Source organism: Lithobates pipiens, unplaced genomic scaffold, assembly GCF_037356315.1.
Source record: "Lithobates pipiens isolate NorthernLeopardFrog02 unplaced genomic scaffold, aLitPip1_a1.2 Scaffold_27, whole genome shotgun sequence".
NCBI lineage: Eukaryota > Metazoa > Chordata > Amphibia > Anura > Ranidae > Lithobates > Lithobates pipiens.
The window spans coordinates 133,819,109-133,845,464 of NW_027507788.1; the positions used below are offsets into that span (position 1 = coordinate 133,819,109).

The 26,356-nt window shown below is 42.6% G+C and overlaps 1 protein-coding gene across 1 annotated transcript in view; it reads left to right on the forward strand.

The window, feature by feature from the left end:
- Positions 1 to 26,356, forward strand: part of LOC143934136 (serine/threonine-protein phosphatase 6 regulatory subunit 1-like) — a gene marked incomplete in the record, with an annotated part of 277,801 nt that overhangs the window by 176,694 nt on the left and 74,751 nt on the right. The window contains 1 exon segment of the mRNA XM_077457496.1: positions 22,530 to 22,648. Coding sequence (XP_077313622.1) covers positions 22,530 to 22,648 — 119 coding nt within the window.

Below are 26,356 nucleotides of genomic sequence, written 5' to 3' on the forward strand. Positions count from 1 at the left end.
CTTACAGTTAACAACCCGTATTGGCAGATACACATCAGCATTCCCGAACAGCGATTAGCTGGGGGTGTATATTACTACTGAAGAGACTGTGGTGATAATAAGGAAGGTGGAAGAAACATGATATATTGGAAAAACCAAGGTAACGTGTAAAGGTCTTTCATCAACCCAATATACCACACATTGATCCCCTATCACATAAGAACGGCTTTATGGGAGACAAGTAAAGGAAAACACACTAGGGCTACTTTCACACTGAGGCGCTATAGTGCTAAAATGGTGCCTGTAAAGAGCCTCTCCTCTCAATCCAGTATGAAAGCCTGAGTTCTTTCACACTGGAGTGGTGCGCTGGCAACATGCCAAAAGTCCTGCAAGCCACATCTTTGAGGGCTGTAGGAGCGGTGTATACACCGCTCCTACAGCACCCCTGCCCATTGAAATCAATGGGCAGCACCACTTTGGATGCATTTAGCTTAACGCCAACGGCCGAAAAAGGGTTATCGGCCGAAAAGTACTGCAAAAACGGCGGTAAAGTGCTGCTAAAAATAGCAGTGCTTTACCGCCAACGCCGCAGTGTGAAAGTAGCCTGAGATATAGACCAACCTGGGAAAACGGAAAAATATAAACAAAAAATTCAAAATGAACGGTAGAACTTTAAAAGGTAGTGAAACAAAAGCCCCAAAAGTAAACTACAAGTACAGTTAAGAAATATGGCACAAGAAGAAAGCCCAAAGAGTCCGGGATCTGAAAAACAAGGGACCAAAGAAAAAAAAAAAAGCACCAGGAAAGAAGCAAGGTGAGAACTCAAATCAATCGAGAGAAGACATGGGAACAGAAAGTGAATTTGAGATGCGTAAAGTGGAGGAGCAAGGAGCAAGCTCCTAAATGCCAACAGAATTAGGAACAACAGATGTTCACAAGACTGGAAAATTCTATTAAAGACAAATTTCTACATTACATGTAGACCTGGGACATATGCTGACACGAATAGAGGTGACAGAGGGGAAAATGGACAAACAAGCCTATGAAATAAAACTAAAGGAACAAGTTAAGGACCTGCTGATAGGACAGAGAAGAATATTATATAAGGTGGAAGATCAGGAACAGCAAAGGGAGAAGATCTGAAAAAAATTATGAATAAAATATTTAACCCTCTGCTAGATAAACCTGTGGATGAGCAATTTAAAGAAAAAGTACCCAGGATCAGAAAACCCCAAAACATTTCAGCAGATGTACCACGGGATGTCATAGTGAGATTACAGCTATATGAAGAAAAAGCACAAATCTGGGAAAGGCTGAGAAGATTAACATCATTGAAATATGAAGGAGTGAATCTCCAAATCTTTACAGATTTAGCCCCAGAAACTTTAGAGGAGTAGACTCCTTAAACCATTATTGGAACAGATGCAAACAAAAAATAGTATAGTTGGGGTCTCCCTGCTTGTTTAATAGGATAGAAAGATGGCAAATCAGTAAAGTTAAAGTTCCCAAAGGCCTTACAGGAGTTCTGCAATAGACTTCATTTGTAAGTTGCAGCCTTACCAGGATGGTCAGCGGATGGCACAAAGATGGCATAAATCGCAAAGAACTGCAAGAAAAAGCCAAACCTAAAGAACTTTCCTTTTTTTTTTTTTTTTCTTCTTTAACCACTTAAGGACCAGGCCTCTTTCAGATTTGGTGTTTACATGTTTAAAACAGTTTTTTTTTGCTAGAAAATTACTTGGAACCCCCAAACATTTTTTTATTTTTTTTTTTTCTAACACCCTAGAGAATAAAATGGTCATTGAAATACTTTTTTCACACCATATTTGTGCAGCAGTCTTGCAAGCGCACTTTTTTTGGAAAAAATTCACTTTTTTGAATAAAAAAATAAGACAACAGTAAAATTAGCCCATTTTTTTTTATATTATGAAAGATAACCGTACGCTGAGTAAATTGATACCCAACATGTCACGCTTCAAAATTGTGCCCGCTCGTGGAATGGTGTCAAACTTTTAGCCTCAAAAATCTCCATAAGCGACATTTAAAAAATTCTACAGGTTGCATTTTTTGCGTTACAGAGGAGGTCTAGGGCTAGAATGATTGCTCTCGCTCTACCGATCACGGCGATACCTCACATGTGTGGTTTGACCACCGTTTTCATATGCGGGCGCTACTCACGTATGCGCTCGCTTCTGTGCGCAAGCTCGTCGTGACAGTGTTTTTAAAAACTTTTTTTTATTATTTATTTTGATTGATTTTATTTATTTTTTACACTGTTTTTAAAAAAAAAAATGGATCACTTTTATTCCTATTACAAGGAATGTAAACATCCCTTGTAATAGAAAAAAGCATGACAGGTCCTCTTAAATATGAGATCTGGGGTCAAAAAGTCCTCAGATCTCATATTTGGACTAAAATGCAAAAAAAAAAAAAAAGAAAAAAATGACATTTAAAAAAAAATACCTTTAAGAGGTATGGGCGGAAGTGACGTTTTGACGTTGCTTCTGCCCTCCTATGGTATAGAGAAGAGGGGGGGCCATCTTAGCCTCACTCGTCTCCATACCCAGCTAGGAAAAGGACCCGATTGCCTCCGCCGCTACCGACGGCTCTGGTAAGCGCCGGAAGGTGCGGGAGGGCGGCTGGAGGGGGGGTGGCACCTCTCCCGCCGCCGATTAGCGATGATCTCGCGGTGAATCTGCAGCGGAGACCACCGTTATCATACAGACGACCGGCGCCTGAAGAGATGGATATCTCGGTTGTGGCAGCAGCTGCTGCCGTTACCGAGATATCCCTCTTCAAAAATAGGACGTACATCGGCGTGCGCTGGTCGTTAAGGGGTGAAATAGAATTTATGGGAGATAGAATGGAAAAGAAAGAAAAGGGGAAAGTAGGAAAGATATGCTAAATGCAGATGAGGGTCAATTCGATCAAGCAGCGGTAGAATGAAGGGTTACCCGGATAATTGACCCATCCAACCCCCCACTTTTGGAGGGGGAACATGATCAGAGCCTTACCCCAGGGTAAGAGTCGTGAATGGCCTGTGAAGCCACGACTCTAAGGCCAGAACAGGGCCAAAATGTCAGAGAGGGGGAGGGTAGATTGGGGGAGGGGGTGTGTCAGGGGGAGGGGACCTCCAGTTAATGGAACTCTGTTACCCTATTTGGTGTCTATTTTGTGATCTTGTGCTTCTCAGTAGGATAAAAAGAAAAAATCGGATATGGTGAAAATTAAATTATAACGTAAAGGGTTTAATTCAATACAAGGCACTTACAACCGCCTTCCTGCCCAGGCCATTTTTCAGCTTTAAGCGCCTTCACACTTTGAATGACAATTGCGCTGTCATGCTACAATGTAACCATGTGAAATTTTTATCATTTTCTTCACACAAATCTTGTGTGTTTTTTTTTTTTTTTAATCTTTTCCAAAAAAATAAATTTAATAAAATGAAAAAAAAAATTCAATAAATTTTGTAAAGTAATTTTTCCCCTTCACTGATGGGCGCTGATGAGGTGCCACTGATGAGGCACGAATATGCTGAACTTATAGGCACTGATGGGCAGCACTGACTGGCATCACTAATGGGCACTTTAGTTTGCTGGCACTTGTGGGCACGGTTTGCTGGCACTGGTGGGCACGCACTTCTGGCACTGTGGGCGCTTTATTGTAATCGGTACTGATTATCAGTTACGAAAAACAAACAACAAAATACAGCGCAGCAAAGAAACTTGTGATGTGATATGAAAAAACATAAAGATCATTTATTAAATAAAAATATAAAAGAACAATGACAAAGACATCTGATCCTCCTGGGATCTTAAAAGCACAAAATCTATCGATCATAACATAAAATCAAAATGTAAACTGGCAGATGTTTTGTGATAAATCTCCCCTGAAGTCTTGTACTTGTGACTTTAAGGCAACAAAAAGACTGCACTTCCACCAACCAGCTGGAACGTGGGGACTTGGTGATTGCAAACAATCCTCACCCAGAGAGGGGAAATGACAGTACTTGATGGAAAACAAAACTTTGTCAGGTGCAGATAAAAGGAACTGTGTTCCTAAAGTCACTCACTGTTAGTGGATGGACTGCGAGACTAGGACGCCGCCACTCTAAGCCTGTAGGAAGGAGGGAGTTTTTTTTGTCCTGCTCCGTATGATGTTTAAAACTCTGGAAGGGAAATGTGGTGCACGCTGGGTAATGTAGTCCGAAGTCGGAACACAAGGTGGCGTCCACCTGGCGTAACAAAAGGTTTAGAGCGCAACGCACAAGCCTAACGTATAGTGCCGCTTGTCCGAGTGGCTGATCGTCACGTGGAAGGCTCCTTAGTGAGGAGAGTTGCCATGCCAACTGGCCTGCTTACATGTCTCGTGCGCATGCGCTTTTTCAAAGCTGGAGCGGCATACGACAACACAAAGAATAAGAGGCATCGGGTTGTATAAGGGGGCGGGGAAAGACCAGCTGGATCGGGTTAACCCCTTGTATGTGGCTTAACACAATTAAGCTGAAAATGATTGAGCATGGATGTGTATCAATACAAAAGCATTAATAAGCAGTTAGCTGAAAAAGAAAGAAAGCAGATAATAGTGAGACGAGATTAGTATGGGTGTGTGTATGGGTAGAGTAAAGTAAAGAAAAAAATGAATTAAGAAAGAAAGAAAATAAAATTAAAATATTTAAGAAAAAAAAAAAAAATATATATATATATTCTAAAATGAAAAAATAAATGTTTAATTTATTTAAATTGTTATGTAAATTATTATAGGGGGAATAGATGAATAAATGAATCAATAAGGAGCCCCACATGCGTATGTAGTGCTTGGGGCTAATTTTAAAGAACTGCCCCATGGTGACAGCACTCCAACTATCAAATCTGTCTTCTATTGGAGATATTACGTTGGAATGAAATGTAGGTTACAGACAGTGAGTTGCGTTTATGTCTGAATGACATGTGTCAATTGGTTATACTGAAAACGTCCATTTCTTCATTGAGGCCGTCCGGCGAAAGGGAACCCATCAGATATATCCAAAAAGTTTCCCTTCGGCAAAGGAGGGAAAACCTTTCGTTGTCCGTTAGGGTTCCCTTTGGGACGGACTCAATTGTGAGGACCTCCATTTTTTGCGGCCACTCTGAGGATTTACCCCCCCTGCCATGATGCCGGCGCTCACACACTTCTCTGTTGAAAGAGGAAGGAGGGGGGGCCGTTTCCATTTGGGGGGGCATTGCTCAACGGCGTCAGACGCCGGCCACACGTGGAGGAAGTAATTTGAGCTATACAGGAAAAGCTGCAGTCTGGCGGGTTAGGGACAGAGCAGAATGGTCAGGTTTGGGGACACAGGCATCCCCCTTTTGACAACATTGTACTGTATAGCTAGGACTAATAGCAGCTTTTGTACTTTACTATAGCCTAGCAAGTGTAACATTATTTTGCTGGTTCTGCCTCTGCTTTGTACTGTAAGCTATGAGTGACAAAGGGACCAGGAGCTCTAAGGGTTCTAAGGGGTTAATGGTATACAACAAACTAAAAACCCTTCCAAAAGAATGCCTTCCTCCCCTGAGAGGTAAAAAAGAAAAATACGGCCAGTCAGATGAGCCATCAAGGGTAGAACACTTCTGTCCCTGTGTATTTCATACAGTTTTTTTTCTTCCACCATTTAAAAGATTATCGCTATGATGTGTCTCCATAGTAGGACTAAACATAGCAGATTCCCATCTAGTCCTCAGGGCCCCTTTGTTGAGGTGCAGGAGGCTGGGGATCAGGTAGATCTTCCCAAATATTGGAAGATACTTATTTTTCCTCTTCAGAGAATCCTAACAGGGAGGGAGTAGCCGCACAAGCCAGGTGTTTGTCTACTCCCTTACTTAACCCTTTTGTTGCCTGCAGCACAGGCTCTTGAGGTATCGAACTCTAATAGGGTTCATTTGAACCTCCCCTACCTGGTGATGTTTTTGCTATTCATGCATAGCTATGTATTCTGAATGGGAACATTTCTATGAAAGAAATGGGGGGTTCCAGCTATTAATGCTGCTGTCACTTCAGTGAGCAGAGTCTTATGTCCAGTGGATAATGCACTGATGTTAAAGGATCCAGTAAGTTAAGGTTGGATTTTCCTTTTAAAGACAAGATGTCTTCTTTGCAGTTCTGGCTGCAATTGGAGTAGCTCAGTCCATTAACCCTTTAACATCTGTTCCACTATTTTGGTGGAGCACATTTTGAGTCACGCCAATGCATTGGAATATGGACTCCAAGGGGTTAAGGAACAGGTATGAGATGCTTGAAAGTTCTGCCCGATCAGCAGGCCCGGCAAGGGGCTGGTGTATTTGACGCACTGTGTCTCACAGATGCTATAAAGGACTTGATCGTTTAAGCCCTATGGCTTATACTTGGACTAGTGCATTTTTGCAGAGGTCCATGGCTGAAATATTAATCAGCCGAAGCACCAGGTGAAAACCCTTAGCCAGTCTGTGTCCCTTTCTGGGGTATGGCTATTTAGAATGGATAAGCATATCCAGAAGAGGTAAAGCTCTCTTTACCAGTAAAAGGAGGTTCAGACAGTTCTCCTTTAATCGTGCAGCCTCTCCTATGCCTTAGTTCCCATGGGCAGCACCAGGATCTTGGGAGCAGAAAGCCCATAAAGCAGAATGCTAAGGCCTTCTCATGAAGGAGCACCCCCACTCGTTCGGGTGAGGGGAAAGGTCCTGCGATTCTCAGTCTGGCAGGAACAATGTTAAGAGCAGAGGGATTTCTGCGATTTTTCTTCTCTAGGTTACATTTAGAGCCAGGATGGCTCAGTCGTCTTTCGATCTGAGGGTCCGGGGTTTGGGTCCTGTGTGGGTGCTGCCTGTGGGGTCCTTGGGGCTGCTGATGCGGCAGTCTTTATGCAAGAGTGTCCGTCTCCTCAAATAATGCTCCTAAGGCTCCAGAGAAAAAAAGAAAGGAAATAAGATGTCTCTCTTTCTGGCCTTTGGATCAGCTGTTATCCCAGTCGGTGATATCAGAGATTCCCTTAGTGGAACAGGGTTTTTTGGCGCAAACCTTTTAAGGTCTCAGAGCCAAACAGAGGTAAGACCCATTTTAGATCTCGGAGATCTGAATCGGCACTTGAACATCCGATCCTTTCATAATTCGATCGGCTGTGTCCATCCTACAAGGAGGGGAGTTGCATATCTCCATGTGCCAAAGTTTCCCGCTTACCAGAAATTTCTGTGGTTTGAAATATAAAATAATTTTCCCAAGTGTTCTTCCAGGACAGCCCTTGAGAGATGGAGCTCCTCCCATCGACACAGGAAACACATTGCCACAGTTCAAAAGGCGGTCCCTCAGGTCCCTGGTCAGTCATTTGTGTTTCCTCCGTCGGAGGAACATGTTGCCAGGAACCTGGAGGCCCCTCTCAGGGGCTGCCTGAGAACCTGCAAGCCTAAGGGACCGGGTCCTGGTTTATGGCTGCAGTTTGGGTCCATACCTTTTTTTCTTTGGCTCGGGTACCGTCCAGCTGAACCGGAGCAGACCCGTTACCCTCCTCCTTCCAGTGCCGAGGTGGCCAGGGGCAGAATGACGCCGGTTTCCCCCAGGAGTGGTGAGTGGAACCTTCCATCTTCCCTCCTCGTTGCAGGGGGTCGGAGACGCCGAGCGTTCACTTCCGGCGGAACCGCGTCATCACTGCGTGCCGAGACTTCCGGTTCCGGGTCTCTAAGGGTACAAGGAGGAGAGGGAGAGCCAGCGCTGTGCCTGTAAAGCCCGACCAGCGTCCAGCTATACCGGATTAGCGGCGGGATTCGGAGCGTCAGAGGGGGACCATGGAGGCTATTCCCCAGGATACTCCGGCGGAGACAGGCACCAGCCAAACCCAGGTAGGCTGCTGGGCATGCTATTACTCTGGTGGAGTGGTGGTGTTTGTAGGCTGGGCCCTGTAGTACCCCACGGTGGCGGTTTACTCACAGTGAGGTTGTTTGTTAGTGGTGATTCTAAGAGGGACATGGTGCTGACGCTAAGAAATCCTTTGTCTTCTTATTTTCAGGCTAAAGAGATGCCAAGGGAAGACAAGACAGGCCGCAAAAAGTGTCCTAATTGTGGGAATAGGTTGTCCTCTGGCTCTAACAAAGCCCTATGCAAGCAATGCATTGCAAGCTTGCTTAAATCTGAGGCAGATTCCCCTTTAGCAAAGTTTTTGGGCTCCTTTAAAGAGGAAATGGCGTCGACCTTTAAGTCCCTCCGGGAGTTAATCACTGACGTGGGATCAGCTGCAGCTGCCTCCACGAGTAAAACAACTATAATCTCATCACCATGCCTTACAACACCCAGCTCAGGGGAGCCCCGTATGGTCAGGGAGCCTAGCCCCACGTTGATTAGCCCCGAATCCTCTGACACTGACTCGGGTCAGGAAGAGGATCAAGCAGCATCTAAAGCCTCAAAATATAGATTATCTCTCGAGGAAGTAGATGAGCTAATGGGGGCTATCTATGATACGCTGGAAATTGAGGAGGAAGAAACTCAGTTATCCAGACATGATCAAATGTATGAGGCTCTGGGGAAAAAGAAAGCAAGGGTTTTTCCTATACATAAGGTGCTTTCTGACCTTGTCCTTAAGGAGTGGTCTGAACCAGACAAGAAGGTTTTCTTTCCTAAATCCCTTAAGAGAAGGTTCCCTTTTGATGAGAGCCCAGAGGCGGTCTGGAATAAAAATCCAAAACTAGACGCCCCTCTGTCCAAAATCTCAAAGCAGGCTGATCTGGCCTTTGAGGATATGGGCCACCTGAAAGATCCCATGGACAGGAGAACAGACATTGTCTTAAAGAGGGCCTGGGATGCCTCTATGGCAGGCTTAAAACCAGCTCTAGCCACTTCCTGTGTAGCTAGAAACCTGGAGTTCTGGTTATCGCAACTACAAGAACACTTAAAGGCAGGCACTCCTAGGGGGGAGCTTTTGAAATCTTTCCCTATGCTTTTTAAGGCCACCAGTTTCATCTCTGACGCCTCCACGGACTCCGTTAAATTTACGGCTAAATCTGCAGCACTTTCAGTGGCAGCAAGGAGGTCAGTATGGATGAAAACCTGGGGGGGAGACACGGCGTCTAAAACCCGCCTGTGCAGCGTCCCTTTTACAGGAGACTTAGTCTTCGGGCCTGAATTAGACTCCGCCTTAGAAAGGACGGCGGACAAAAAGAAAACCTTTCCTGCAAAAAAGAAAAATTTTCAAAGAAAAATTTTTCGTCCCTTTAAGGAACCCTCTAAATCAGAGAAGAGTTCAACCCCCAAAAAACATTGGTCGGGACATAAAGGGAAAGGAAAAGGGGGCATACTGTTTAGCCGCCCCAATCAGGATCCCAAACCCCAGTGACGTCAGGGTTCCTGTGGGAGGAAGATTAAGCAAATTTCTTCCTCAATGGGAAGAGACAACCTCGAACGAGTTTGTCTTAAACATAATAAAAAGGGGTCATGCGCTGGAATTTCACAGCAACCCTCCTTCCAAGTTTCTGGTGACAAAGCTTCCAAGTCACTCAGAAAAGGCCAGGGCCTTACCTTTACTAATAGGGGAAATGGTAGATCAAGAAGTATTGACACCAGTCCCTATTCAGGAACAAGGGGACGGTTTTTACTCGCACATCTTTGTGGTAAGAAAACCGTCAGGGAGATTCAGACTAATTATGAACCTCCGTCCACTGAATCGCTCCATCCGTTACAAGAGATTTCGGATGGAGTCCATTTATTCCATAAAGAATCTCCTGCAGAAAGAGACATTTATGGCAACCCTGGACCTAAGGGATGCTTATCTGCACATTCCAATAAGGGAGGAATGCCAGAAATTCCTTCGGATGGCAGTGCAGATAGACACAAAGGTTTACCACTTTCAGTGCAGAGCACTTCCCTTCGGTCTATCATCCTCTCCGAGAATCTTTACCAAGGTTCTCGGAGAGGCTTTAGTTCCTCTGAGGCTTCAATCAGTCTCAATTATCCCCTACCTAGACGATCTGCTCCTAACAGCCCACTCAGAGAGTCGTCTTTCTCAGGACCTAGAATTGACTCAACTCAGTCTGAGTCGATTAGGGTGGATTGTCAGTCAGGAGAAATCCAAGACAACCCCAACACAGGAGATCCTGTATCTGGGGTACTGGATCAAGTCTGTAGATCAGAAAATTATACTGCCGGAAGAAAAGATTTTGAATCTGTGGCAGAGAATATCTTTTCTTCAATGCAGCCCCAAGTGTACGGTGAGGGAAGTAATGTCGGTCTTAGGTCTTATGACGGCAGCCATTCCAGCCGTACAATGGGCCAGGTTCCATCAAAGAGAACTTCAGGGTTTTCTGTTAGAACAATTAAAAGGCAGAGATCTGGAGGAGGAGGTATCGATCCCCTCAAGGGTAAAACGCTCCCTCTGGTGGTGGAAGGACAGGGAGAACCTAAACAAAGGGGTTCATTGGGTCCTTCCTATCACTTCAACACTAACAACGGATGCGAGCAGTTGGGGCTGGGGAGCCCACCTAGGCTCAAGCTGGGTCCAGGACAAGTGGACCCCGGAGGAGAAATGTTTCTCTTCCAATTGGAAAGAACTAACAGCAATCCTGAGAGCTGTTCTAGCTTTCCACCCCGCAATACAGGGTCACCATCTACAAGTCCGTTCAGACAATACGACGGCTGTAGCATACATAAACAAACAAGGAGGAACCAGAAGTCCTCGTTTGATGATGGTAGCCAGACGCATTCTCCAGTGGGCAGAAGCCAATCTGGAATCCATTTCTGCAGTTCACCTGAAAGGGGAGTTGAACAACAAGGCGGACTTCTTGAGTCGACAGAGGATTTCGAACCAAGAATGGTCCTTACACCCAGAGGCATTCAATCTCATAACAGCTCACTGGGGAGAACCAGAGGTAGACCTTTTTGCGAGCAGGAAAAATGCAAAGGTTCCCAATTTTTTCTCGCTAAACCCAGGAGATCAACCCCTGGCGGTAGATGCCTTGCAAACTCCATGGACTTTCAGTCTGGCGTATGCATTTCCCCCTCTTCATCTCATTCCGAGGGTCCTAGCAAGATTCCTCAAGGAAAAAACCTGTTTGATTCTAGTAGCACCTTTTTGGCCCAGGAGACCGTGGTTCACAACGTTGCTACAATTGACAGACTTGACAGACTGTCCGCCTCTAAGACTTCCCTACAGACAGGACCTCCTGTCGCAGGGACCTCTTTACCATCCGCAGGTCGCCACACTGAAGCTGTCAGCGTGGTTACTGAGGAGGAAATCTTAAGGAGTAAGGGCCTGTCAGACGAGGTAATTGCGACCTTACTACAGAGTCGCAAACCAGTCACGAGAGCTATTTACAAAAAAGTCTGGAAAAAATTCAATAGCTGGCTGAATGGCCGGGACATAAATACGGCTAATATTCTACAGTTTTTACAGGAAGGTGTAAACAAGGGTTTAACCCTAAGTACTATTAAAGTACAGATAGCTGCCTTAAGTGTATACCTAGATGAACGCTTACAGGAAAATCCTTTTGTCGCTAGATTCTGTAAGGCAGTCGCTAGACGCAAGCCAGTCAGAATCACAAAAGTCCCATCCTGGGATTTAGCAGTTGTGCTAAAAGCTTTCTTGGGGTCACCCTTTGAGCCTATCTCAGAGGCCTCCCTAAGGCTTATTACCTTTAAGACAGTTCTCCTGGTGGCAATCACTTCAGCCCGTAGGGTCAGTGAAATCCAAGCACTTTCCATCAGGGAACCATTCCTACAGATCCTAGAAGACAGAGTCATTCTAAAGACAGACCCTGGGTTCTTACCAAAGGTAGCATCTAGTTTCCATAGGTCCCAAGATATTGTCCTCCCTCCATTTTGTCAAAATGCAGCAAATGAGAAAGAGGAACGTTTTCATTTATTGGATGTGAGGAGGTGTATTCTAGAATATCTTAAAATAACAAATCCATTCAGAATCTCAGACTCCCTTTTTGTCCTTTTTTCCGGACAGCGTAGGGGACAGAAAGCTTCAAAAGTAACCATAGCTAGATGGATTAGGCTAGCTATAACAGAGGGGTATAAGGCCTTGAATAGAGATCCTCCTGAGGGTGTTAAAGCTCACTCAACAAGAGCATTGTCTGCATCCTGGGCAGAAAGAGCTGGTGCCACCCCGGAGCAGGTATGTAAAGCAGCCACATGGTCAAGCTTTTCCACCTTTACAAGGCATTACCGACTGGACTTAATGTCTAGTCAGGATCAGGCCTTTGGGAGGAAAGTCCTCCAGGCCGTGGTCCCCCCCTAATCTGGTAAGTACTTGGGGATCCTCTCAAGGGCTGTCCTGGAAGAACACTTGGGAAAACTGGAGTTAGTACTTACCGGTAACTCCTTTTCCGGTGGTCTTCCAGGACAGCACGATCCCACCCTTTATTTGATTGTAGTGATGTACTAATGTTATTACCTGTTATGGTTTATATGTTTTTCAGTTCCATCCTTCGGTTCTTGGTGAATGACTGACCAGGGACCTGAGGGACCGCCTTTTGAACTGTGGCAATGTGTTTCCTGTGTCGATGGGAGGAGCTCCATCTCTCAAGGGCTGTCCTGGAAGACCACCGGAAAAGGAGTTACCGGTAAGTACTAACTCCAGTTTTTTCAATCATGGCACTGCCATCCGACTTAGCCACAGCACTACGAGTGTTCTGAAAGATTCTGCCACCTCCTTTAGCCAGGTTAAGGGCTCAGGGCATAGCGGTCCTAGCCTATTAAAAGGATCTACTTTTAATAGATCATTCAGTCTCAGGTCTAAAAACAGAATCTGATCTAAGCTGTAGATACCTGAAATCTCTAGGTTGGATTCTCAGCGTAGGAATATTCTCCTTAAAACCATCAAGGAGGTTACTTGGGGGCTGGTTATAGATAGAAGAAGGCATTCTTACCCCAGACGTGAATCAGTTCCATTGTAGGATTAATTCAGCTTATCAGGATAAAGGAAAATTCCTTCATTCGGCTGCAGGAGATTTTTGGGGGAAATGGTGGCCTCCTTCAGGACCATCCCTTACGCGCAGTTTTATTCAAAGACTGCTTTAAGACACCATCCTGTCAGTCTGGAATAAAGAGGATTCAGGCCTTGTTTGTCTCCAATACGCTTGGCTGCCGACATAGGTCAGAGCCTAAATTGGTGGTTGTTATCCAGCAGGAGGGAAAATATTTATCCTGCAAGGTGTTAACAGATGCCAGCCTTCTAGGCTGGGGAGCATCCCTGGAAGAAGATTCTGTCCAGGGGAGAATCCCTGGAAGAAGATTGTCCAGGGGAGATGGTCCAGGTTAGAGGACCTTGCCTATCAACTTTGTTGCAAGTTTCAGGCAGTACATCTGGCCATAGAATTTTGGTGGTCAGATTACTGGACTGTCCTGACAAGATTCAGTCTGACAGAGCCACGGCGGTGGCTTACATCGATCACCAGGGGAGGCACAAGAAGTCGTGCAGCCCAAAAAGAGGTGAATAATGTTCTAGCTTTGGCAGAACACACCACTCCTTGCCTAGCGGCAATTTTAATATTTCAGGCGTACTATTTGAGACGCCAAAAATGATTTCCTGGAGAATGATCTCTTCACCCCGACATCATCTTAGTAATATGTCAGATGGGGTACTCCGGACATGGACCTATTCGCGTCCAGATTAATAAGGTCAACAACTTTATGTCAAACAAGGGGTCCGATAGCAGGCGGAACAGACTCATTAGTCTTCCCAGGGGATCAGTTCCAACTGATCTATGCATTTCCTCCAGCTCTGCTACTTCCGCTCCTTCTCTGCAGGATTAACCACTTGCCGACCGCCGCACGACGATGTACGTCGACAGAATGGCACGGGCAGGCATAAGGGCTTACATGTACGTCCTTGCCTGCCCGCGGGTCGGGGGCCCGATCGGGCCCCCGCCCGGTGCCTGCGGCGGTCGGTATTCGTTCGGGAGCGATCCCGGACGAGGGGACGGCCATTCATTCATGGCTACCCCCTCGCGATCGCTCCCGACGAATGAAAATGTCCGGTGACATCACTTCCTCTCCTGTAATGTAAACACAGGAGAGGAAGTGATGTATTCTCTCCTCCGTGTAGGTATTTTTCGTTCCGGCACCGAGGAGAGAGCATCGGTGAGTTGCACAAGCACTACACTACACAGTAGAACATGCCAGGCACACTCACACCCCCCCTTTACCCCCCGATCACCCCCCAATTACCCCTGCCCCCCCAGTCACAGTAACACCAATTGCTTTTTTTTTTTTTTTTTTTTGCATTGGTGTCATTTGTGACTGTAATAACTGTTAGGGCAGTTAGGGTTAGCCCCCTTTAGTTCTAATGTGCCCCCCTAACCCCCCCAATAAAGGTTTAACCCCGTGATCACCCCCCCTCGCCAGTGTCACTAAGGCTGGGTTCACATTGCAGCAGTTTATGAGAACGAATGTGATTCGCACCGCACTGCAGTGCAAATCACATCCGATCTCTGTGCGATTCGAGTTCAGCCATACAGATAGTATGGCTGAATTCGTGTCGCACCCGCCGCACCCGCCGCAAATTCGCACGGGACCCTTTTTTTGGCCCGCAGCAGAATCGGATCGCATGGGTGTTCACACCATGCGATCCGACTTTGCAGATCGCACTGCGATATGCGAACTGATCTGGGGGTGTCATTAACATTTCACTGACACTCCCAGCAGTTCGCATAGGGCAGTGTGAACTGCCGCCGGGAGGCATGCGATGCGGGAACCCGCCGCGGATTCATGGCGTTCCCGCATCGCTCCAGTGTGAACCCAGCCTAATAAGCGATCATTTTTCTGATCGCTGTATTAGTGTCACAGGTGACGCTAGTTAGGCAGGTAGGTATTTAGGTTCGCCGCAGCTTTTTATAGCGCCAGGGACCCCCATATACTACCGCATAAAGCCCCCTGATTTCCCCCTAGTTAACCCTTTCACCAGTGATCACCATATAACTGTTACAGGTGACGCTGGTTGGTTAGTTATTTTTTTATAGTTTCAGGGCACCCGCCATTTATTACCTAATAAAGGTTTAACCCCCTGATCACCCGGCGGGTGTCATTTGTGACTGTAATAACTGTTAGGGCAGTTAGGGTTAGCCCCCTTTAGTTCTAAGGTACCCCCCTAACCCCCCCAATAAAGGTTTAACCCCGTGATCACCCCCGTCGCCAGTGTCACTAAGGCTGGGTTCACATTGCAGCGGTTTATGAGAACGGATGTGATTCGCACCGCACTGCAGTGCAAATCACATCCGATCTCTGTGCGATTCGAGTTCAGCCATACAGATAGTATGGCTGAATTCGTGTCGCACCCGCCGCAAACTCGCACGGGACCCTTTTTTTGGTCCGCAGCAGAATCGGATCGCATGGGTGTTCACACCATGCGATCCGAGTTTGCAGATCGCACTGCGATATGCGAACTGATCTGGGGGTGTCATTAACATTTCACTGACACTCCCAGCAGTTCGCATAGGGCAGTGTGAACTGCCGCCGGGAGGCATGTGATGCGGGAACCCGCCGCGCATTCGTGGTGTTCCCACATCGCTCCAGTGTGAACCCAGCCTAATAAGCGATCGTTTTTCTCATCACTGTATTAGTGTCACAGGTGATGCTAGTTAGGCAGGTAGGTATTTAGGTTCGCCGCAGCTTTTTATAGCGCCAGGGACCCCCATATACTACCGCATAAAGCCCCCTGATTGCCCCCTAGTTAACCCTTTCACCAGTGATCACCATATAACTGTTACAGGTGACGCTGGTTGGTTAGTTATTTTTTTTATAGTTTCAGGGCACCCGCCATTTATTACCTAGTCTCACTAGTGTACCCCTAAATTTAGGGGTGTCTACTTTCCAAAATGGGGTCATTTGGGGGGGGTTTGTGCCATCTTGGCATTTTATGGCCTTCAAAACTGTAACGCCCTTAGAAAGCCTGAAGGCGGTGCTTGGTTTTCGGGGCCCCGTACGCGGCTAGGCTCCCAAAAAGTCCCACATATGTGGTATCCCCGTACTCAGGAGAAGCAGCAGAATTTATTTTGGGGTGTCATTTCACATATGCCCATGGCATGCGTGAGCAATATATCATTTAGTGACAACTTTGTGAAAAAAAAAAAAAAAAAAAAAAGTTTGTAATTTTCCCGCAACTTGTGGCAAAATATAAAATATTCCATGGACTCAACATGCCTCTCAGCAAATAGCTTGGGGTGTCTACTTTCTAAAATGGGGTCATTTGTGGGGGTTTTGTGCCATTTTGGCATTTTATGGCCTTCAAAACTGTAATAGGTAGTGAGGAGTGAAGTCAAATATTTACGTCCTTAGAAAACCTGAAGGCGGTTCTTGGTTTTCGGGGCCCCGTACGTGGCTAGGCTCCCAAAAAGTCCCACATATGTGGTATCCCCGTACTCAGGAGAAGCAGCAGAATTTATTTTGGGGTGTCATTTCACATATGCCCATAGCATGTGTGAGCAATATATCATTTAGTGACAACTTTGTGTAAAAAAAAAAAAAAAAAAAAAAATTATTTTTTGTCATTATTCAATCGCTTGAGGCAAAAAAATAAAATATTCAATGGGCTGAACATGCCACTTATCAATTTCCTTAGGGTGTCTACTTTCCAAAATGGGGTAATTTGGGGGGGTTTTGTACTGCCCTGCCATTTTAGCACCTCAAGAAATGAGATAGGCAGTCGTAAACTAAAAGCTGCGTAAATTCCAGAAAATTTACCTTAGTTTGTAGATGTGACAACTTTTGCGCAAACCAATAAATATACAATTATTGACTTTTTTTTTACCAAAGACATGTGGCTGAATACATTTTGGCCTAAATGTATGACTAAAATTGAGTTTATTGGATTTTTCTAATAACAAAAAGTAGAAAATATCATTTTTTTTCAAAATTTGCGGTCTTTTTACGTTTATATCGCAAAAAATAAAAATCGCAGAGGCAATCAAATACCATCAAAAGAAAGCTCTATTTGTGGGAAGAAAAGGACGCAAATTTTGTTTGGGTACAACATTGCATGACCGCGCAATTACCAGTTAAAGCAGCGCAGTGCCAAATTGTAAAAAGACCTCTGGTCATTTACCAGCAAAATGGTCCGGTCTGAAGGTGGTTAAGCAGGAACAGAAGGAGGTGATTCTGGTGGCCCCAGCTGGGTCCCAGAAGATCTTAATTTATCAAAATCATAAAGAGGGCAGTAGAAGTCCTTTGGACTCTGCCATTATAGCCAGACCTTCTTGCACAAGGTCCAGTATTTCATCCTACTTTACGGACAAGGGGTTTAACAGGTTTGACTGTTGAATCCCACTCTATAAAAGATTGTGGGTGATCTCCTTCAGTAGTGTCTACTTTGACTAATGCCAGGAACCTGGCTTCCAGAATCACTCACTGTAGAATCTGGAAGGCATAGGTTTCTTGGTATACTTCCTGGGGTGCCAACCCCTGGATCCATATCAATAGGCAAAATTCCTGCATATGGGACCTGAAATGGACTTGACTTTTTCAAGAGCCAGATCCAGGCCCTGTCAATGTCTTTTCCTATGGCCTCTTGCTTCCTACTCTTGGTGCGTTGCTTATTCAAGGGGTAACACGGTTTATCCCCCTATCAAGGCAGGCACCTTTAAATCCTTAGGATTTAAAATTGGTCTTTTCAGTTTTGCTGAATCAGCCGTTTGAACCTTACGAGAAATTCTCTTAGTTCTTTGACAAGAAGGATAATCTTTTTTTTCTTGCCGTTTCTTCTGCTAGAAGAGTATCGGAACTAACGGCTCTGTCTTGTAAGAGCCATATTTCATCATGTATAAGGATGAGGTGGTTTTATGTCCTCATGCTGAATTCTTACCAAAAGTGGTAACAGGGTTTTATTTAAACCAAGATATTATTCTTCCTCTTTTCTCCCCAGAAGCCTTAATCCAGGGAAGAGAAAGCACTACAGTCTCTTGATGTAGTAAGAGCGATCAGAATCTATTTAAAGGCGACCACTCAGGTTCACAAAACACAGGTTTTGTTTGTACTGCCAGAGGGCAGAAGGTCCAAGATATAGACAGGCAGCGTCAAGATCCACTATTTACCAAATGGGTTTGTCAAGTGATTGATTAGGCTTCAGCTTAAAGAAGAAAAAATGTCCTTCTCATATTAGGAGCACACTCATCCAGGGTGATTAGTGCCTCTTGGGTGGTGCATCATCAGGTCTCTGGCTCAGATCTGTAAGACCGCAACTTGGTCTTCGGTTCATACGTTCTATCCGATTTTATCAAATCGATATTAAAGGTCATGAGGATATTGCCTTTGGCCTCCTGTTTCCTTGATTCCGTCTCCCCCCCTCCTTCAGTTGCCATTGCTATGGGACATCCCACATAATTATTAATATGGCTGTGTCCCCTGATGTAAGAAAAGAAAAGGATTTTTAAAACGGGATTTTTAAAACGGCTTACCTGTAAAATCCTTTTCTTTGATGTACATCAGGGGACACAGAGGTCCCTCCCTTCTTCTTCTTATACACTTTGATTGCTTGGCTACAAAACTGAGGACTCCCAGTAATGGGAGGGGTTATATGGGGGAAGTTCACGCCTTAAGGTTGCGTGCCAGTGTCCAGCACCTGATACGCCAATATAACCCACATAGTTATTACTATGGCTCGTTGTCCACTGATGTACATCAAAGAAAAGGATTTTACAGGTAAGCAGTTTTAAAAATCCTATTATCAAAGTCAACTGATATATGGAGAATCCATATATTGCAATCAAGCTGTATATGAGGCATACTCAAGACTGGATTACATATTGGTAGAACATTGATTATTGGAGGGAATAGGTAAAACTTCTATAGAGACAATATCTGCATCAGATCATGCACCCGTAACAGTAGAAATAAAGATAAGGGAGGATCAAAATAAAGTAAATACCTGGAGATTAAATGATACATAAATACAGGATTTGGAGGTTGACAGAAACGTAAAAGAAATATTTTACAACAAATAAGACACAGGGTGCTGCGGAAGCCACAATATGGGAAGCTCATAAGGCTTACATTAGGGGTATCCTGATAGCTATAGGGTCCCAAAAAAAGAAAGCACAAATAAAATGACATATTAAAAGAACGATATGAGTTTAGAACAAAGACTTAAGAGGGGACATGAGATGCAACATCTGAGTGCAGAAAGAAAGATGTACTGAGGAGTTTAATGTAACAGGACATAGGACCAACCTTCAATAAGGTAAACGAAGAAAGATATCAATGGGGGAATAAACCCGGAAATTACTTGGCAAAAATATTGAAAGAAAAAAAAATTGCATAGGAAAAATAATCTAGGGAATTTAGTACATTCAACATAAGAGATTGCAAAAGTATTCCAAAAGTATTATAAAGCATTATACTCAATAAGAACAGAAAATGAACAAATAAGAGTTATAGGAAAAGATGCAAAGGTACTTAAAAGAAGCTAAATTAGAAGAAGAAAAACTGTTAGATTTGGAAAGACCTATAAGCGAACAAGAAATAATTTTGCCAGTAAAAGGCATGGCAACCGGAAAGCGTCCAGAACCGGGTGGCTTTTCAGCCATCTATTATTTTTTAAAAAATGTAAACGATCTACTAGCCCCAAAGCTATCTTCGTACTAGAACTCATTAGAGGAGGAGAGGGGGATGAGAAAGGAATTTTTGTTGGCATATATTACAGCAATACCAATAGAAGATAAAGACATAGCACAATGCTTCAGCTATATACCAATATTGTTATTGAATGAGGACATAAAACTATATGCTAAAGTTTTGGCCAATAGATTGAAGGTCCTAATGCCGGAATGGATACATATGAATCAGGTTGGATTCGTCCCTGGGAGGGAAGGGAGAGATAATGGGGTGAAATCAGCATTGCTCCTACAAAAAATAAAGATGGACCCCCTCAGGGCTATTTCTGTCAATAGATGCTGAAAAGCATTTGACAGAGTAGACTTGGGGTTCATGTTAGCGACATTAGAGGAGTTGGGCCTTGGTCCAAGAATGATCCAATGGATTAAAGTGTTGTGTGAATGGGACCTTGTCTCGCCCCTTTGACTTGAGCAATGGGACACGACAGGGGCATCCCCTTTCTTATTTATTATTTATATTAACACTAGAGCCTTTACTTGCAACTATCAGAAACAACTTGGATATAAAAGAGGTTAAAATAGGAGATGAGGAATATGAGGTAGCAGTATACACGGATGATATCCTGTTTTATGTCTCCAACCCGAGGATAACATTAACATAATGAAAATACTGAAAGAATATGGGGAGCTATCAGTTTAAAATCCATCAATGTCAGAAATCTTGAATATTATTATAGACCAGAAAGAAGAACAATGTCTACAAGGAAAACTCCCATTTAAATGTCAGAAAAAATGTAAATACTTAGGAATATATATTAACAGCAAACTTTAAAGACTTATATCAAACAAACTATATCAATTTATTAAATTAAGAAAGAAGTAAATTCTCTAGCAGATCACTCCTGGGTATGACGGATAAATATAATGGGGATTGTACCAAACGTATGTTATAAGTTTCAAATGCTCCAGATACAGATTCCACAGAGCTGCTTCAGTATATTAAAAAAAGATGATTTTGGGGTTCATATGGCAACATAAAGAAAACAAGAATACAATACACAGCATTAACTAAAGAGAAAATACATGGAGGTTTAGTTGCTCAAGATTTTAAGAGGTTGTAGGTTGAGTGGGACATGTTTTGAAGAAGATGATTTGGATACCACAATGCTGTCGGTCTTTTTTTTTTTTTTTCTACAGACACAAGCACACTCACAACACAGATAATTAGGGAGTGGGATTTAATGCATAGGCAAAAGAAATGGGATTATAACTCACCGTTAATGCCACTTACGGGAACAAACTATTTTCCACCAGGGAATGAAACAAACATTATTTGGGAATTGGATTAAGAAAAAGAAAAAAAATTGCACGACTAAAAGATACAATTATTTCTCATACTTCCAGCTTAACCGGCTGTACTCCCCTGATGGGAATTTCTCCCTCCCTGATAAGCTGACAATAAATTGTTGAAACTATCACTGACTTGTTTACACTGAACCTGGCTGATTCATATATGGTTGATAAGGATGTACCACTGTTTTCTTTTTCTATTCTGTCTAAAACTAATAAACTTTTTTGTTAAAAGATAGTTAAAGAAGGGGTGATTTGCACTCACAGGAATTAAGTTATATTTTATCAATAAATGAGCTAAGATATAGAACGTTAATAAACTTTATAGAGACATTACCTCAACCAGTAAGGTCAAATGAAAATTTATTGCCATTGGAAAAATCCTTAGTTTACGCCGAAGCACTGTACTTCCCAAATTTATATTTTCCACCTTTTTTGGAAAGATGGGAAGAGGAGCTTGGCGTAAAATGGAGCGAACAAGAAAAAAAAATATTGAGATTGGCAGAAGGAACAGCAATAGCTATTATGAGAGGAATGAACTATAAGTGCTTATCAAGATAGTACTTGACATCCACCAAAGTACACAAATTCCAACCAGAAAAATCACCATTATGCTGGAAGGGATGTGGGTCAAGAGGAACAATGATACATGTTTGGTGGGAATGCCCAAAAATACAGAAATTTTGTCAGATTATCCAAATGATTCAGGAGAGAACTGGAATAAAAATGCCTAGAAGTCCAGAAATCCATCTATTGCATAACAGCAAATGAACAATCTCAGAATATAGAAAAACAGTGATAATCCATCTGATAAATGCAGCAAAAAGTTTACTTTCAAATATTTGTTAAATCCAGAAGGCTCAACATCGGGAGATTTAGTTAAAAAGATAGGGCTAATGGATAATATGGAAGAGCTATACCATGTCGGGGAAGATAAAATGGAAAGGTGTGTAAATATATGGAAAGATTGGACTCAATTTAAGAGTACAAGAAGATATACTGATTTAAGGAACAAAAGAAAAATGGACTAAGGGGAAGAAGAGAAATATATAAGAGTGGGAGGTGGAGAAGAGGAGGGAGGATTTACGTGGCATTTAGGCAAGATTTTGCTATGAATAATGTTTGGATATTTTGTATAATGTGAAAAATTAAAAAAAATGTATATTAAAAAAAAAAAAAAAAAAAAATAAAACACCCTAGCCAGTCTGTGGATACCAGAATTATTGTTAGTTGGGGATCAAATACTTTTACTCACTGAACTGCAACTCAATTTCTAACCTTTTGTATCATGTGTTTTTTTCAGGATTTTTAGTTGATATTTTGTCGCTATCATTTAAAATACACCTATGATAAAAATTAGATTTAATTTCTTTGTAAGTGGACGAACTTAGAAAATCTGCAGGGGATCAAATAATTTTTCCCACTGTATATATGTTGTGTGTATGTATTTATGATCTATTGAGATATAGATGGGGATATATATATAATATAATTTTGTTTCATTTGCGACCTATCGCACAGTTTGTGAAAATGTCTTTAATGTTGCACTACAAACTTTGTGTATAAAAAAAAAAAAAAAAAAAAGTAACAAGAATTTTAAAACATTTACTATGTCCTGCTGCTTTTTTAAAAAGAAAAACAAATTTATTTCTTTAGGAGCTGTGGGAGCACAGATAGTGAAGACAGTCGAGACTCTGATGAAGAGGAAGAAGATTCTGGTGGTGGAGATGGTACAAATCCTTCCAATACTGAGTCTACGCCAGAAACATCAGGAGGTACCAGTTAAAGTTAACCTCACCTAGAAACGCTGCTAAAATGAAAGCACATGGTAGCACCTGCAAGTATCTGTTTCAAACCACGCCTGCTGTACCTATGGAGCCTTGGCCTCCACGGCCCAAGCTGTACTCTCTGTACTGTACTGTCTTGAATTCTCTTTAAATTCAGATTAGGCCTTCTAGTGTTAATCCCCGCTCCCTCTCATTCAACTGTTAAATGTCAAAACAGCTGAGACTTTGCGGAGTTGAGAGTTAAATGGCAGGTGGTGTGGCATAGCATTAGGAAAAGAGGAGTAACGTATAATTGCACCTGTAGACTGAGTGGGGGAGACATAAAATAGTTATACCTATGGGGAGCTCTGGACTACACGCTTTCTGTACCCCAATCTGCCCACACTGATGGTGATACAAATACTTTTAATCACAAACCACCAAAAAAATGAATGCTGGTACAGTAGCTGCTGCTCACTAGTGCCAAATCACCTAATAGACCACCAACCATATATTCCCCAGATTTGAGGGATGACCGCACTCGCAAAAGTTTATAATCTGAAATAATCCACACGTGTATGTGCTCAGCACTCATAAATTCACTCTCCTTACTGTGCAAAAAAAAAAAAGTGATAGTGTGAAGAACACCCAAGCTGGATGGATCCAAGCAGGAAAAATCCTAAAGATTGTTTTGCCAAGCAAGTCGACGGCAGCTCTGTATATATCCCCTCCTGCACGTCCTATGACGGAGTGAAGTGATCGATGGTGAGCTTTGTCCCTTCGACACATCGCATCCCCGATCACAGTAAAGAGTCAATGACATTGGCTCTTTACCTTTTGATCAGCTATTTCCAATCACTTCTGAGCCCAAGTAAACAATTGCCGGTTATCAGCATTTCCTTTCCTCAGCGCTGTCACTGTCTGAGGAAAAGAAAACAGATAACCGGCTTTCCTGTGACAGGGTACATTCAAACCATTAGGGGTGCACTGATCATCGGTGCCTTGATTATCCATGTTCATCAGTGCCTCTTTGCACATCAGTGAAGGAGAAAAATTACTTATTTGCAAAATTTTATAACAGAAAAAGTTTTTTTCAAAATGTTTTGCCTTTTTTCATTTGTTTAGCAAAAAATAACCCAGTAGTGATTAAATAACACCAAAAGAAATCTGTCTAAAATGATAAAAATGTCATATGGGTACAGTGTTGCACGCAATTCAAAGTGCAACAGCACTGAAAGCTGAAAATTGCCCTAGGCAGGAAGGGGGTAAAAATTCCCAGTAGGCAAGTGGTTAACTGCTGCTAGCTAGCGTTTGTAAATAGATGAGAAACTATATTATCTCTACTTGTTTTAAGTTTTTTTTTTTTTTTTTTTTAATCATTGTTCTTAATCCTTTGACTACATAACATGTATGTAGCCCCACTGCACTGGGCTTTTGTCCCATGGGGCCGCATTAATGCAACTCTCCCTTTTTGTGCTCGGAGTGCGATATGCGGCGTACAACCAGCACAGAGACCAGCGTCTCACCAAGAGCCCAGGTCCCTGTACTAATGATTGAGACCCAAAACTAGCAATTCTGGGTCACCTAATCCCTGTGGTAGCCTCTGATTTGCTACCACAGTGATTAGTCGCTGTGAATGGAGAGGAAAGATGCAATGCATGAAGAAAGTGTGTTAAATAATCATTTAAAAAAAATAAAGAAAATGCCTAGCTCAAGGTTTGATCTAGGTCAGTGCCAGGGTTAGCGTTTTTCGGTCAAGTCAGGGTCAGTATGTTTGTTTTTTTTTTATTTATTTATTTTTTTATTAATTCGCATCTGTCTCGGTGTGTTTTTTACGTAGGGAAAAAATAACAAAAGCAAAATGCGCACTATTGTTTCCAGGCTGTATTAAGGGTGCAAACATACAATAGGAGAATTTATTTTGGGTGGTTCTTTGGTAGGTTAGGGTAGTAAGTAAATATATATATATATATATATATATATATATATATATATATATATATATATATAAAATTTATATTTTCAGGATATTTCCATTACCGTTTACCACCAAATGAAAGCCCAATTTGTCCTGAAAAAAAATACGGGGGCTACTTTAAGAACCCTAGCAGGCACTGCACAGCGGGGGACCCGATGCACGTGGCCACCCGCAATCGCGGGCATGAGAGCCAGAGCATTGTGTCTCCTCTCAGAATGTTCTGTCTCTTCCCAGTAATTGGGAACAGTGATATGTGTCCTCCTCTAGTCGGTCCCATCCCCTTGATCGCCCCCTGTGTTTACCCCTTCCCTGCCAGTGACCTTATATAGAGTAATCTAGCACTGATCGCTGTATAAACGTCAATGGTCCCAAAAAAGTGTCCAATCTGTCTGCCACAATGTCACAGTCCCACTAAAAATCGCAGATCGCCACCATTACTAGTTTTAAAAAAAAAAATGCCATAAATATATTCCCTATTTTGTAGACGCTATAACTTTTGCGCAAACCAATCAATATACACTTATTGACATTTTTTTTTAATCATAAATATGTAGAATACACATCGGCCTAAACTAATCAAGAGAATTGTTTTTTGACTCTTTTTTTTTTTGGAAATTAAAGTAAAAAGTAAAAAATATCGTAGTTTTTTGTTTTTCAAAATTGTCCTTTTTTTTGTTTATAGCGCAAAAAATAAAAACCACAGAGGTGATCAAATACCACCAAGAGAAAGCTCTATTTGTGGGCAAAAAAAGACTTAATTTTTGGTACAGCGTCGCACAACTGTGCAATTGTCAGTTAAAGCGACGCAGTGCCGTATCACAAAAAATGGCCTGGTCATTAAGGGGGAAAATCCTTCCGGTCCTTAAGTGGTTAAAGCTGCAAAGTTGTGCTTGGGCATCAACATTTTTATTCATTTTTTTGTTCATTTTCAATAATTCTTATACAAAACATTAAAAGATTATTTGTCCAAAAGAATTCATTAATATACAAATCCCTCCCTTGCCCTCTCTCCTATTGTTACTCTCCTTCTCTTCTCTCTATCCCCTTCTATTATTTATGAGATCTTTATTTTATTCCATCAACCTTATTTTCTCATTTACCATCATTTAAACATATTTCCTTGTTTTAAATTTAGTCCAACTTTTCAAAACTTCCCACACTTTTTTACCCTCTTCACAATAGCTACCTTTTTATGTCTATATTCAATTTTTCTTATCCATTCTATAACTGAGGGGCTTTGTGCTGTGGAATGAAGCTTTTAGCTGCCTATATTAAATTTGTTAACAAGGTATTTTTGTACTGGTTTATTGGGGTATCTATACTATGAAATGAAAAATCCATGGATCTTCAGGGACTTCTGTATTCATAATCTCTTTAATGATAACACTTTCCAATATTTTTTATTTTTGGGCAGTCCCTCAAATATGCGTCATATTTTCCAGAACATCACACCCTTGCCAACAGTTTGGTGATTTTCCTGTGTGGTACTTATGTGCTTTATCTGGAGTTATATACCATTTAGATAGGCGTTTGTAGTTAATTCCTATAGTGTTTGTATCTACTGCAGAGTTATCTTTCTTTTTATCATTTTCCTTTGAGGCTCATTCACACGTGATCCCATTTCCTTTTCACAATTTTTGATGTATGGCAGTATTTCTGTTCCAGCCAACATCCCCAGTGTTTTATATATTCGAGAAATGGTGGTAATACATTTTCTCCAGATCTTATTGGTTGCGGTA